The 15,471-nt window shown below is 40.0% G+C and overlaps 1 protein-coding gene across 1 annotated transcript; it reads right to left on the reverse strand.

Moving 5' to 3' along the window:
• Positions 1 to 2,762: 2,762 nt before the first annotated feature.
• On the reverse strand, positions 2,763 to 13,510 carry HMGXB4 (HMG box domain containing 4). The gene is made up of 11 exons (XM_009702259.1): positions 13,480 to 13,510; positions 12,737 to 12,885; positions 11,318 to 11,393; positions 9,444 to 10,372; positions 9,162 to 9,179; positions 7,866 to 7,947; positions 7,310 to 7,374; positions 6,915 to 7,020; positions 6,186 to 6,355; positions 4,903 to 5,025; positions 2,763 to 2,938 (listed from the first exon to the last, which is right to left on the reverse strand). The coding sequence occupies exons 1-11, from the start codon at positions 13,508 to 13,510 to the stop codon at positions 2,894 to 2,896; spliced, it is 1,794 nt and encodes a 597-aa protein (XP_009700561.1). The 3' UTR covers positions 2,763 to 2,893.
• Positions 13,511 to 15,471: the final 1,961 nt, after the last annotated feature.

Genomic DNA, 15,471 nt, shown 5'->3' on the forward strand with positions numbered 1-15,471 from the left:
TGAGCTCCTCCAGAAAACCCACGGGCTAGAGCTGTGCCCAAAGACAGGAAAGCCTGTGGCGAAAGGTGCATAGGTTTCCGTAACCCTGTGTTGGAGCAGACTGGTGGAGGGATGCGGGCTGGTTGGCGAGGCACCGCGTTCTGCAGCATCCTCCCGGCCTGAGCCATCGCCCTGGCCCGGCCGAGGCTGGCTGAGCCAACGCTCAGACCCTGGAAACGGGGACGTGTTAATAACCAGCGCAAATCACCATCTAACACCATCCTTTGTAACACACTCACCTCAAGCCCTGCATACTGTTGTCACCTTATGCCGCACACCTGAACTGAGGCGAGGCAGCAGGGAAGAGAAATGCCTCGATGCTATCTGCAATGCTCAATGGCAGTCTCTCTTCAGAAAGGTCCCTCCGTGGTCAGTAGTCTTCAAGCGGTGTTTTGGGTGATCTGTGCTACTGGAAATAGTATAGCTTGCCTGCAAACCGAGAGTTTAACAAGTTTAGAATTGGATGTGTTTTGCTGAGAAACACTAAATACTAGTAGTAACAACAGCTGCAGAAAACACAGTGCATTCCAGAAATGAATGACAATACTCCAAATGTTAAAAAAATTATATTGTAAGTACAGTACAAAAAAGTTTCTTCGTATAATTGTAAGGTAATCTGGATCAGACACCAAGGAAATAACAAAAATATAAAAACTACTACCTCTTGCCAAAGTTTTCCCTCTAATACCAAATACCACAAGATACAGATTATACAAAGTGTACAAATTTTAATAAAAATACAATACACCAGGGTTGTGTGTGTTTTTCACTCTTCAAGAGTTTTCCATTGTACAGACAGTAAAGCTAAAGCTGACCCCCCTCTGTTCCTTAGAAAGCAGATCTACCCCTTCACCACAATGCTCTCAATTGTAAAGGGCTGGAAAGAACGAGTTATTTTGTGCTGCTCCCAACAGCAGATGCTTTAGTTCAGACCAGGATCTGAAGCAGGATCAGGCTGCCTCCCTCCTGGGCCCTTCCCAATTCCAGGCTCACTGGGATTAGTCATACATTGTTAAAACATGTATGCTCTGGTCTGAGGCTTGTGTTGAGAACTTGTATGGTGGTCCGAGAACCTTCTGCCTCCTCCACTAACTGACTGAGAAAACCTAACACTGCTCTGAGAAAAGCGCTGTAAGAGACAGACTACCTTGTACAGGCACAGCTGGGGAATACATGGTAAAGAGGAATGGTGAGAAAAACCCTCCTGCACAAGTGAGGATTTAATTTAAATGTGGTTTGGGGCTCAGCCACAATGAGGGACAGCTCACTTTCAACTGCCCTGAAAAACAGACGCTAGACTTCAGATTGGAAGTAAAAAAGTGCTCTTCTGCCATTTTAAAACTTTTATGTTATAAGGCTGGAAAAAGCTAGTCAAATTATATTTCAGTTGTCCTGCGTACCTTCAACAAGATAGCCTGTTTCTACAAGCAGTTAAAATCTTCCTGGTGCTTCTCCATACAATGCCAATGCTTACTACTACATATACATACTACTGCAGGAAGTGGGGTGAGGCAAACTTGATTCATATTTTCCACACACTGTTGGTGGAGGGAGGGATTTTTGCTTTTAAATTATGTATATATATATATACACACACAGAAATATACAGGATAAATTAAAATCTGTTACAGATATTGGTAGAAGTTAAATACATATGATAGAACACCACATACACATACATACAGACACACAAAAGCCTATGAGAATCAAGTGCTCTCCTGTGGCTCCTCTTCCAGAGGAGCAGAAAACCAAACACCAACTATGTGGCTGGAAGGAAGAGGAATCGGTCCATTCAACCCACATGTGCCTTACTCAGCCATAACTGCTTCAAACTGGTTATTAGTCACTGCCCCACAGCAGCACCATGGCTCTTTCAATACTGCTGGTGAAAGGGATGGGGGATGAGCGATCTCAGAAATCAAAGTTGTCTGTTTGCAAAACAGGTGCAAGATGGGCAGAAGCAATCCAAGTTTTTCCCATCTGCTTCCATGCTCCTCTCCATCAAAGCACGCTGACCACGCCCTGGTAAAATCAGCAGGAGATTCACTCTCTCAAGCCAATGCAGTTGGTTGATATTTCGGGCTAATGATGATTTGGGTGCAAGTCCACAAGAAAAGATTAAATTTGTTGTCATCTTCCACTTTACTTCAAATGCCAGCTACCAGACCAGCCAGCTGACGCTGACAGCTTTCAGTTATCACTGACTGAAGAGGGGGGTTTGGAAGAAGTGACCAAGCGACAAAGACGTTTGGTCAGCTATCCAGCTTTCCCCTCAAGCAGTAGATTTTAAACTGAAAAAGTTAGAAATAGGGCTGGTGAAGAGTTCAGTTCTATTCCTTGGTCCAAAATGTATTATCATCTCTACCTGCCCATAGAATACTTTAGGTTGGAAGGGATATCAGGAGGTCATCTGGTCCATCCCCCTGCTTAAAGAAAGTCCAACTAGAGCAGGCTGCTCATCCAGTTTTTGAATATCATCAAAGATGGAGAGTCAACAACCTCTCTGGGCCACCTCTCATGGTGATGTTTTTTTCTTTTTAAAGTCCATTCTCTGGCTGCTTCCCCCACTAAAGGATCTGAATTTAAGGCAAGTATCTCAAAAGCCTTCTGAATTCTTCACATAAAATACTTTCAGATTGGAGGACATTTCACCCACCAACACAAAAGGGTTTTCTCAGCTTATCTTCACAACTTCTCATAAAATAGAAGTCAAATAGTTACAATCCTATGTAAATACTATACAGATATAAAACTTTAAAACCCTACACACGGAGCCCTTTGGGAGTGCCGGCGTAGCGCATATGTACACAAGTCAGTTACGCAGAGGTTGAGTACATCCCAGGATCCTTTCCCATCAAAGTCCAGGCATGATGTAGGCGATGTTGTCTAGTGTGTTTGACTGGGAAAAGAAATTCAGTATTTTTTAGTGTCAGATAACAACTCAAAATCCTTTAAAAATGACACAGGCGAGAGTACTAAGCATGTTTACTTGTCTTACAAGTTATCATATGATGAGACAACCAAATCTGCCTAGTCGTCACCACCACTGCTAGGTTTATTTTCACATTTTTGGAAATGTAAGTTAACTAAACATAAAGGTAGCCTCAGTATTTGTAAGCACCTGGAAACAATGAGAATGCTTGAGGCTTTCCTCAAGTGACCTCCTCCTTACGAACCCCATACTCTATCTCTGAATTTCAAACAAGCCACATCGACCATATCACATCAACCACAGGAAAGACTACTGATGAAGGACTTGAGCAAAGTAATCAAAGTTGCAGCATATAAAAAAAATTACTTGACTTTACACTCACAAGTCCTTTATGAAATTCTGTAGTATAAAAGTAAAGAGAAAAACCCTTAAACACACTCACTAATCAGGTGTCAGATGGGAAAAAGAAATGCCCTCCAGTTTTCCTTGCAAAATGTAATAGAATTCTGAGAGTAAGAGTCCTTCTCGTGCACATCAGAAAACAAGACCCAGCAGTATATTATCTGTATGTTCTTCAAATGCAGTATTTCAGTAAGCTCAAGGCTGTGGCTGGATGGCTGAAGAGGCCTTAGGAATACCATCTTTTAATTGCTGAAGACAGAGGAGCTGGAGCTGCACCAGTTGTGATTCTAGCATTTAACAATGCCACCTACTGACTGAAAAGACAAATTGCATTCTACATGCAACACCACCACTGACAATTCTATCCATGTCTTAAAACACCACTGTCGTTATGTACCTGACGGTAAAAATAATTTAATTACCAAGTCTGAATACCAGTTTTCAGAAGTGAAGGGTAAGTGCTTTAATCCACCTAAAGCTCCATTGCTCCTCATAACAATCAGTTGATCAAGTTTCCAATATACGCATCATTAGTCATGTGGTGTCATTGCTCTTCTGAATGCACTTGGCAAGCAAGAAGGAAAAAAAGCATAGGATGTTTTTCCATGGCTTAGGATGGGAACACCCCACTGACTCAGCTTTTGTGCAGACAGCCAGTTTGTGCGAGCTCAGAGCTTAAGCTGTCAACTTTGTTGTTGCTGTCAACAGTCCGTTCTCAGAATGAATCGCTTTGTGGTGCCCTATTGTAACATGCCAATTCATATCCCATTTTTGTTGTTCTCTCTGCCAGATTTGTTTTTAATATCTTAACTTTTGCAGACTATGTATTTATTTTTCATTTCTGCTCCTCTCCTTCACTACTTTATTCATGTCTTCTGTCAGAGGTATGACTCTTGATTCCTTTTACGCTGCTGCCATCTTAATTTATGTCCACATCATGCTATGTAGATGCCACAAGCTGTTGCTAAATCAGGGCTCAATATTAAGTGTAGTTTAAAGTGGAAAAGAACCTGTAGTTATACAGTGTCTTAAAACAGACTATTTTTCTTTCCTTGGAGAAGGTTACAGACACATGTAAAAGGCCCTACACAATCACATTAGGAATCCTGAGATCACAAGTTATTTTTTATGCTCCTAAAGGAAAAACAGATTGTGTGATACAGAGTGGCTAGAAGGTGTTTTTTATTTTTATGGAAAATTAGAACTTTCACAAATACTGGTATGCATACAGCTGCTTTTATTTGATTCAGATTGCTGCACTGATTCAGATGGATTGATTCAGTCACTAAATGGGACCTACACACACTGCAATCAATGCTACAAATATTAGGTCAGTTGTCACTGGGAGAAAAAAGTTTATAATATCATATAACAGTAACATCTGAAAGAATTTCAAGAAATATTGCTCTACAAATTTTCTTATTGCACTTGAATTATAATCACATCATAAGACTGATTCATCAAAACACTCTAGCTGGACTCTACTGAAATGAACAGTGCTAGAATGGAAATAACCACAGGGAACTCACCAAAACGTGCTTAGGGCAGCCATTCAGCTCAGGTAGTTGTGTGGTCAGACACGCTAACGGGCCCAAAGCACAGACAATTGAATCTAGAAGTACTGACAAACTTCCTGAAACAGCCACCATTCCCTAGAAGTAAGGAAGAAAAAATTGGATAGGGATGAGTAGTGGAAATTATGTTCTTTCACAACTGTACTGATTCTCATGCAGATACAGTATCTTCACTCTTGTGATCCTCTAGTCCACTTTCATTATTTACATAGTAACAAAACTATGCCATGAGCTTCCCAGAGAGACTGCTGGCTCAAAAAATTTAATTCAGTAGGCCACATAGCGGTATAGGACAAAGGTCCAAAAGTTGTTAGTTGCATAGAACACTTAATTCCACAATTTTTTGTAATGTAATTTCTTTGCCATTTCATAACATCTATTTCATTTTATTACTGAAGTCGAAAGAAATGCCAAGTCTGTAACAAATGCTTTAATCATTGATATAATTTCAGTAAAAGCAATTTGTTTGTGTGCCTTTCTGTAAAGGGGGAAATTTTACTCCGCTTGTTCCTCTGAAAAATGACCTCAATTGGTCATACGAGAAACAAAATGCAAGAACATTTCTTTTACTGCTGATAAAACAAGCAAGCATAGTTGGATGAGATCATCATGCTAGCCATAAAAGTCAGTATTATTTGAGGCAAGTATGTGTTCTCCTTACAGGCTGGGCTGAGTTCTGAAAGTGTGTGTGTGTGTGCATGGATAGAATCACTATCATCTAACAGTAGGAAACCATTAAAATATGACATCTTCTACATTACCAGGTAAATTGAAACAATAATAGTCCCTATCCAAAGCACTGGCGATATGATACTGCCAGAAAACAACAGCACATGCAAAAAACATCTTGGTAAAGGCTAATAGTTTTCTAAGAAGGCTTGAGACAGTAACAGAAACATGGCCAGAGACTGGCAAAGATAGCAAGGAAGTACCAGATCCAAGGTGAACATATAGTAAGAAAAGACTGAAGATTTTGCTGAACTAAGAATTGCCTTCAAGGACTTAGAGCTGCAAAGGACCTGTCTGTCTTTGATGCCTACTGTTTACTGGGAAACAAGTCTTTTTATTTCGCTGAAAACAAACAGCAATGCATCAAAGAAACAGGACACACCATCTCTAATTTCTCTTGTTTACAGAAAAGCACTGGTTAAACTTCTACATAAATAAAATAATAATCCCCCTCAAGCCTGTGTGTATATTACATGACATCAGTGTGACATCGCTGGTTACAGACTCACCTCTGTTTCCTGCAGTCTGTGTCCAATGAGGCTCAGAGATTCACCCAGCAACTGTAAGTGTGCAGCTACATCAATAGGTTCTGTCTCAGGGACTTTGGCTGGTGATGAAGACACCACCACTGTGCTGGTGGGGGATTTCTTATGAGGGGAAATCACTGCTGTTGGAGAAGCTGGAAACACACAAATTAAAATTCCATATTCTCTTCCGTCATTCTTTTACTTACAAGCTTATTTACTTAGGAAAGTTCAAATCTCAAAGGCATGAGATGCTTAAATAGTTTTGTGGACCTGTTCCTGTGGTCTTTGGAGTCAAAACTTTCCTTCTACATGTATAAAGCATCTACCTCAGGTGAATGCAATTTGTGAGATTTGGCTTGGGACATTTGATAAAGAGAGATGCCAAGCCAAGAACAACCCTTTTTCCTCTAGCAGCAAACTAATCCTACTAGAATGTCCCTGCTGCCTCTTCTTATTTTACATTTCAACCCGTAAACTGCTAAAACCAATACCATTCTAGGAAATAGTCAAGGAAATCTTGAAAAATGCTGACGTCTTTCTTGCTCTCACAGAAAAATTGTTTTTAGGCAATATGACGATTTAAATGTCAAGCCTTGTGAGAAAGCAGGTAGGGGTGTGAAGGAGGAAAGGACCTTTTGTTCCTTATTCCACAGGAATACTATCTTCCCTGTCCAAGAGAAAAGACAAGAGCGAATGAAGTGCAAGAATTACCTTTTATTTTTGGTGCACCATCTGAAGATGATGCCTTTCTCTTCACAGTGGTGGCCTCTGCTTTATTCTGCTTGTGTTGAAGATACTGAGCTTTCTGTTTCCAGATCTGCAGTTACCACGATATGAAAAGAGAGATTCATAACATTAGGTAATTCTATTACCTGATGCCAGGACCTGGCGGCAGAATGACATTACGTAGCTAACTGGTGAAGCAATACCATGAAAAGAAAATGGATGCTTTTATGATTGCAAGGGCAAGGTTTCTGTACTTTCCATCTTTCCGTACTTTGGGGACATAAGTAGCATAGGTACGGTGGCAATGCCGCCAGCATGTTCTGACCTAAGCACATAGTTTATAGAAATCATTTTACAAAAACATCTCACACACAACTCACCAGTTTATCCTTCTCAGGTAGCTGCTTCCACACTTCTGCCAGTTTTTTACTTAGCTCTCCAAAATCTGGCAGAAGGAAAGAAGAAAAGTGTTTAAAACAAATGAAATCACACAATCACAGAGAGAACATAGGAGATTTACTGGCCCATGCATACACACTTAGGAAGCAACCCATTCCACAACTGGAACTCTCCACACTGTTTTAAAAATGATTGCCATTGTGCATTCCCATTACTGTTTAAAATGAAAAAAAGCTGACCCTGGGAATATAAAGTCACACGTGTATATACAGGGAAGTGACACAATGAAGGTAACTCTTTAAGTAAAGAAAGAAGGAGTTAGCAGTTTCTTTATCCAGATTCACAGCTTGGTTAAAATGCAATGAAATCAAATCACGAAATCCACTCCTGTCCCCTTTGCCACCTCTTATTCAAAGCAAATTGGCAGATTCTTTACATGCTGTCAAACTTAAGAGGTTGGTATGAAACAGAGACGATACGTTCTGCTAATTAATCCAACTGGTGTATCATCAAGAGAAGCCTGGATTGTTCTCTTACCTATTCCAGGGTGCTCAGACACAATAGTTGTACGATATTCCTTACAGAACACTTGATAGGCAGACATGTTTTTCTTCTTTGGCTAGTCAGAAGAAGAAAAAGAAACAAAGATTTTTAATTATGATGAGATCTACTTGAATTTAATAAAAATCTGGCATTTATTGAAGATTTAAAGAAAGATGTGGTGTTTGGATCAGGAACCTAAAATAGCAGTGTTTCACATGTTCTGGCTGAATTTAGTGTTTATGAAAGCACAGGAATCAGCCAGAATCAGTCTTAGTGCAAGGCTTACCTTGCAACAACTCCATCAATGCATTTCATTTGTAAGTTACAACAACCTGCTATTCTAAATCCACGATCAACATATAATTCTGTTAATATATCTCATTTTAAAAAATTAAAATAATTAAAAAAAGTATCCGTCATACTATTCACAATACCTATTATAGATCAGTCAAAACAATTCAGTCTTTATAATGCTTTGTTCCATTCCTTGCATCCTTACAAAATACTTCAAATTGGCAGGAAAATAGACAGTGTAAATACATTGACAGCAGAGGCATAAGCAGTTGCCCAGCTATGATCAGAGAAAATTTACCAAATAAAACAGAATAATCGCTGAACAAATTTGGGCTACATCTGCCCATTTCCTGATGCAAAGCAACTCACCTATCTGAACACAGAGAAACTGCTTTTCCCCACTTAATATGCTTACACAGCCACAGTTATATCACCTATAAACTCATTCATATGCTAGCTACCATTTCTGCTACTCATATTTTTATACACTAACCATGGAAAAATGAATTTATGAGTATAGGACAAAACTGGGAATTTCGTAGTCTACAAGAATTAGAATTTCATTTGAATATAGGAGTAAATGGGTAAATATCTTCACTTTTCAGGTTAGAGGTCGATTCCTTTTTACAGGAACTGTGATGATGGACTAGATCACTAGTCCAAAAGTCTACCTGGCAACAGCTAGAACCAGTTACCTTAGAAAACAATGCAGCTGTGCTTGGTACATAACCTGTACCAAGAAAATTAAGTATAACCTTTTCAAAGAACCTCTATCGGCTAAAGACTGCCTGTGCCACAAAACCAGAATGATATATATTCCTTTTGCTACAAACAGAAATCACAGTGGCTGACCATTTTTCCAAACATGCTTCAGTGAAACCATCAATCCTAGTATTAGTTATCCTTCTCTTTCAATTTAACATGCCTTTGTAATGGAGTGCCTAATTCAGTGTTACCCACCACCCAATTTCTATTTTCCCTCCAATTTTTCCTTACTTTTTCTCTTTCTCTTTCCTTTTCCTTTTCTCTTTCCTTTTCTTTTTCTCTTTCTCTTTCCTTTTCTTTTTCTCTTTCTCTTTCCTTTTCCTTTTCTCTTTCTTTTTCCTTTTCCTTTTCCTTTTCTCTTTCTTTTTCCTTTTCTTTTTCTCTTTCTTTTTCCTTTTCTCTTTCTCTTTCTCTTTCCTTTTCCTTTTCTTTTTCCTTTTCCTTTTCTCTTTCCTTTTCCTTTTCTTTTTCCTTTTCCTTTTCTCTTTCCTTTTCCTTTTCCCATTTCTCAGCTTTGTCCTTCTCCTTGTCTTCCTTTTTCCTCCTCTTCTCACCTTGACCATCTGAGTGAAAAACAGCAGGAGGAGGTGGAGGAAGAACATAGGGGGTACTGGGAGGAGGTGGTGGTGACACTGTTGCTTCTGCTATGGCCACAGGACCGTGCCCAGAACTCTTTTTAGTCTTAGAGTGCTTCTTCTCTCTGTGTTTCTCCTTGTCTTTTTTTTTCTTACTTTTTTTTGACTTCTTCTTCTTCTTGATTTCCCGGTAGGAGTCATCTATCACTAGCTCTCCAGCCTCCAATTCCCCACCAGAAGAAGAACCAGATTCTGGCTGTGCCTCCATACCTGAAGTCTCATACTCGCTCCCATGGCCCTCTGAAAAAAGGGAGGTGTCAGCACCAAAACTCTCAGAAGGTGGATGGGAGTCTGGAGGTGGTTTGTGCTTCTTCCGGGATGACTTCAGGAAGCTCTGCAGTTCATGACCCAGCAGGAAGGAGCCTTGCTCCTCTCGAGCTGATTTCTTTGAAGATTTCTTTGTAGCTGCTGGTGTTGAAGAATAGGAGAAAGAATCATCATCTGTTGCACTACTTTTCTCTTTTGGTGAAAGGATGAGCTTCATCTTCAAGCCATCAGGTTCACGAAGAGTAAGTGTCTCTGTGTTCACGTAGAGAGGTTTCATTTTTTTAGATTTGTGGAAGCTGCCATCCTCCACTGAGTGCTCCCCACTGCTCCCACTCAGCTTTTTCTTGTGGTGCTCCTTTTTGCTTTCAGAATGGCCAGAGGAAGAATGAGATGATTTTTCAGAGGTCTTCTTTGAAGACTTTGAGCTTGTGGCCAAAGGCGAGGTGATAGCCTTGAGTAAATCCATGGTTGTATCAGCTGAGGATGGGCTAGAAACTGCTTTTTTCTTCTTCTTTGATGGTAGATCCAAAGGCGAAACACCTGAAAAAGATCAAAAGAAATGCACATCAAGATTATTCCCTTAAAGACAGCATTACACTAGCCCAAAGAAGTGAAGTGGGAATCCTGCAAGACTTACGATTACAGTTAACAGACTGACATCCTTGCTTAAACAGAAGATCTCTGAAGCTTGTAGCCAGCTCAGCATGGCCTTACTGATATAATTCAGGAGCTGTAATGCCTGAGCTGGTCAAATAATTTAAGGCATGAAGACAGAGAAGGAAAGTCCTTGAAGTTTTGTCAAACTCTGTATTCTATTGTGAAATAATGTATATTGATGAAAATGTAACTTATTGAGCCTGAAATTACATCTCAAGTGAAAGGTTTCCATGCCATTTTTAGCCAAGGTGAGACCAATGAATTGAAAATACAAGCTTTTTCATTCTGAAAACAGATTTTGATGAAATTTCAACTTGGCTTTCTCTTTTCAATGGGCCAAAAATGAATCTTAAATCTGTTAAGCTTTTATGAACAGAATTGTCATTTTCTGGGCAGCTTATGAATTGTGAGAATAATGTTTCTGTATTTAAACTGAACTCAAAAGCGTTTATTTTTCACCCTGATGCATTCCGCCTTTATAAATTCTGCAAGTAAAATTACAGTTTGCAATGCAATAGGGAATAAAGAAATGTAAATTCCAAAAGGGTAGGCATGGGTTAGAAAGTACTTGTCAATGAAAAGGGGCTGGAAGATCTCTACCCCCAACAATGGCAATTTGTTAAGCTAGACTCTGAAAATATAATTCCCTAATCTTCTGATGTCCAGTGCTGATCAGCATCAGATTTCTGATTACTTGTCCTAAGACAGGCTGATGTACTCTCCCCCCTTAAAGTGATAACCACAAAGCTTGATGACACTGTTTTAACAGCATCCTTTCCTCAAAGTCATGATCTGTTAGCCCCTTCCCCTGCTTGATTACTATCTTACCTCTGTAGCAGAACTCATCGGAGGAGTGCTTTCTCTTCTTTTTGTGAGATTCTGTCCCCAGAAAAAGCTCACTATCCTAGAATAATAAGAAGAAAGTTGCTGACAAACAAGAGGGAAATACTATGAGACTCACAGCGACTATTGACATAGATAATTTGTAGGAGATATCAAGAGTTATTTGTAGTACTGCAACATCAAGGAACACTAGGTATGAAGCAGGATTGTTATTCTAGGTGCTAAAACAAGGAAAGGAAACATACTCTGTCCCCAGGAGCCCACAGTATAGGTTTAAGGCAAGAGACAAAAAGCATGGTACAGATAGGTGGGAGAATACAAAAAATAGTATTATTCAGGATTGGTTTCAGCACATCAGCCACCTAATTGGCATCAAGCTTTCTGTAGGCACTGCAGCACAACAGGGCTATAAGGAAATGGAAAGACAGACCTCTATAGGGAGCTCCTCCCAAGTGAGAGGAGCAATACACAAGAAAACTTGAAAAAGCACATTTGAAAGTGTTAAGAAATGGGCAATGAAAGCCAGCACTTGGAGATCAGCTGATGAGTTGATAAAAGACAGACATCTACCTCTTAAGAAAGCTAAGAAATAACTAAGCATGCATAGGTTGTCAAGCCTTGAAAATGAAGGTAAGCAGTTCATGTTTAATACGCTGAAAAAGATAAAAGAAGTGAAAGGACGTACAGTGAAGTGACAATTAAAATGATGGGCCAAAAAATTGTCCTTAATGTGTCATGTGACCCAATTATTATTTGTCTTTTGACCAATTTATGGTGTGAAAATGAAGCTCCTCTACAGAATTCCATCTGCATGGTAGAAGAAGATTTTAATTTTAAACTAGAACTTCTTTTCCAGATTAAAAAAAATATCAAAAGTAATCACAAGATAGTCACCTTTGAGCTAACAGCAGAAATTTTAGCTCAAAAAGCAGTTTTGCAGAAACTTAAGTTGTCACTACATGATTTCAGAGTTAAGGCCCCAAAGAGGTGAATAGGGCAAGTTCATACCTCTCAAGAGCTATCGTTTCAGGCTGTCTGCAGAATCAGGAAGACAACAGCGCATCAGTTAATATTATATTCACCCTTTGCTGGCTATTTATACAACCATAAATTCTAAACATCTTTTTTGTGTGTGTGTGCGTAAAAAGTTATTCGTGGTATCTTACGACTTGCAAGATTCTACATCAAGACCACAACAGCATCCTACTACCCTATTTTCTGAGGCTAGAAAAATCAGAATCAGTTGTAATTGGGATTGATCCCCTTCTTTTCCCCAGGAAAGTTACTTAACAATACAAGATACAATTAGCTGCTCTTGCTGTCTTCTACATGCATTTCTATATAAAAAAGAACAAGAAAACCATCCATCCCATTCCATCACTAGCTTTACACATATCCTCACACCTTCAACCTTTTCTCTGAGGGCTTCCTGACCTGAGTTGCTATCTCGTCTTCCTCTTGCAGCAGATTCTTGTAAGAGCGCTTTTTCTCTCGCTGTATCCTGCCAGTTGCCAGTTCCACGTCATCAACACTTTGGTCACTCTCTAGGAACTCTAAGATTTATGTGAAATGGGAGAAAAGGAAGAAATTAAAAACCCCATTAAGGAATGACTGACATGTGGACTATGCACAAAATAACAGCAGACGTTGGCACAGAGTGATGCACAAAACCCAACAAGCACGGGGGCCTAAAAGATAACAATCAGTACTCTCTGACCACAGGGATGGGGCATAGTTCTGTAATGCTATAACACAATCACTCAAGATTTCATTTCTAACCCTTGTATATTTCTTCCTAAAGACAACAGGACCTAGAAATGTTACCATGACTAAACATATCCTTACCCCTGGTCTCCTGTTCCATTGACTTGGCAGGGAGAAGAAAGGCTGCAGTGGCAGAGTTTCCAATCAAGGCATTTGCATTAGGAAATGCCACCCATTTTTCTCAAGTTCTAATCCCAGTACTTTACACCTGGAAGTCAAGGGCTTGGGATCCTCCAGCAACTTGGCCAGGTTAAATTTAAGGGCTCCGCAGCATTCTAGCTTCCTTTCCCGCTCTGACTGCACGGTCTGGCAAGGGCTGCAGAGGGTACTCTTTTTTTTTTTTTTTTTCGGTAGCTCCCTCTGAGTTTATGAAGCAGTCATACCTTCTTTCTTCTTGGAGTCATCATAAGCCATGGTGGTCCTGCAGGAGCCTGAGAATGTGTTGCCACGTCTGGGCTCCTTCCCCCGTTCCCATCTACAGGAAAAGGTCTGAGAAACAGAGAATGAAAATAACCCTCCCATAAAGAAGAATCACGATATAAAATGGGAAACTTCCTCTGAACCAAGTGAAGGTTCTCTGGAAGACAGTGCAAAAGGAAAGGAGTCTACCTTCTGGTCGGTTCATGCTCACTCTTCAGGCTTGACAGAATATCTTTTTTTAAATTAAATCGGAAGTTGATCTTCTATTATTTTAAAGATATGGAAGACCACTTCTTTCTTATAAAATCTCCACATCACTTAAGTAATTTATTTATAAAAATAGAAAGAGGGTGAGAAGACAGCTGAGTTTGATTTTCATGACACACAAAACTGCACCCAAACTTCTGTCAAAGCCATTTTTTATCAGGAGCCACTGTAGCAAAGAGTAGGATGTTTAAAGATAGATTTCAAACCCTTGAATCTCAGATGAAGTGAAGGAAAAGAAGGAACCAGGCAGAAATCATTGTACTATGAGAGAATTATTTCAAATCTTTTTAACTAAAGGGTTGCACATTTTGTAGTGAAGGTGTGCATCCTTCTGATCTGTTTCCCAACACTACCACTGCAGCCATTCTGAATGCCAGCCTGGGAGAAGGAATGGAAGAAAACACTCCTTTTTGCTAGGCCTTTCACAGCACCCCAACCCCTGTCAGCCCCCAGGTTTCAGGCCTCCTCTAATTGAGTCATTCTGTTCCACAGTTGCTGGCATGTAGCAGGACAGTGCCCTTACGGAATAGCTGCACTCCAGTTCTTTCAGGGCAAAGAGCTTTTGTTCTTCAGTCAGCAACCAGTTCAACCTTCTGCTCATAAGTGAATAAACCAATTCCACCTAATGGATTTTGTGTGTTTATGTATATGTGCACACGTGTAAGCATTCAACCACAAAGACCATGTAGCTTGTTCATTCTAGCTGTCACAGCAATCTTGCCACACTGAAGTTACATTTGAATACCCTGACAGCAGGGAACTTGTGCTTGTACATCCCTGCACGTACCTCAATTTTATAAATAATTGGCTGAGGCTGAGAATGTACAACGTATTCATCCTATAGTGGTTACTTCAGTGAAACAACAAAGTCCCAATTAAAACAAGCTTGCAGCTACATAGGAGATGTTTCTGTTTAAATTCACAGGAATATCTGAATTCTTCATGTTTTGGTAAAACTATCTGCCACCAAATGTTTTAAGTCAGAATTCTGACCACTATACATTGTTGGCAGCAAGCACAGCAATTCGTAGGCAGAATTTATGCATCCATAGGAGAGCACTGCATATCTACACACACTAGAGCACTGCACTTTGTAATAAACAAGAGCATCTTGCCACTTGTGGGCTCACAATCTTGAACCAGATCTTGTCAACATTTCATGATATTCAGTTGTCATATGGACTTCAGTGGAAACACATGATACTAAAGCACCGTGCTCAAGAGGTTAAGGGCTTAAGCTAGATACTGCTCAGGACAACAAAGCTGAAGACACTCATTCATGAAGGGATGACTTGAGGAAACTAAGATTTGTTTATAGCTACATGCACACCTTCTACTCTCTTTTTAAATTTTATCTGCTTGGCAGCTATAAAGGTTGGTAGATAATGGGTAATATCCAAAGGGGTATTACAACCTGGACCTCTAATCCTGCAAATATAAAACATATCTTTAACTAATCTCATCCTATAAATCCTAATTAGGCTCCCCTGGTTTAAATTCTTTGGTTTCAGCAGTAATCACACAGGTTCAGTGAAGGAGCTCTCTTCACGTCTTCCATTCCTTAACGCGCACGCTTGTGGGATCAAGGCCAAGCGTTGCTCTTCTGCAGCCCCTCGAACTCCACAGGGATCTCCCCACTTTGGTCCCCCAAGGAAGGGGGCAACACACCCCACTGGCGACAGACCGCG

The sequence above is a fragment of the Cariama cristata genome, unplaced genomic scaffold, assembly GCF_000690535.1.
Source record: "Cariama cristata isolate BGI_N322 unplaced genomic scaffold, ASM69053v1 scaffold38236, whole genome shotgun sequence".
In the NCBI taxonomy this organism is placed as follows: domain Eukaryota; kingdom Metazoa; phylum Chordata; class Aves; order Cariamiformes; family Cariamidae; genus Cariama; species Cariama cristata.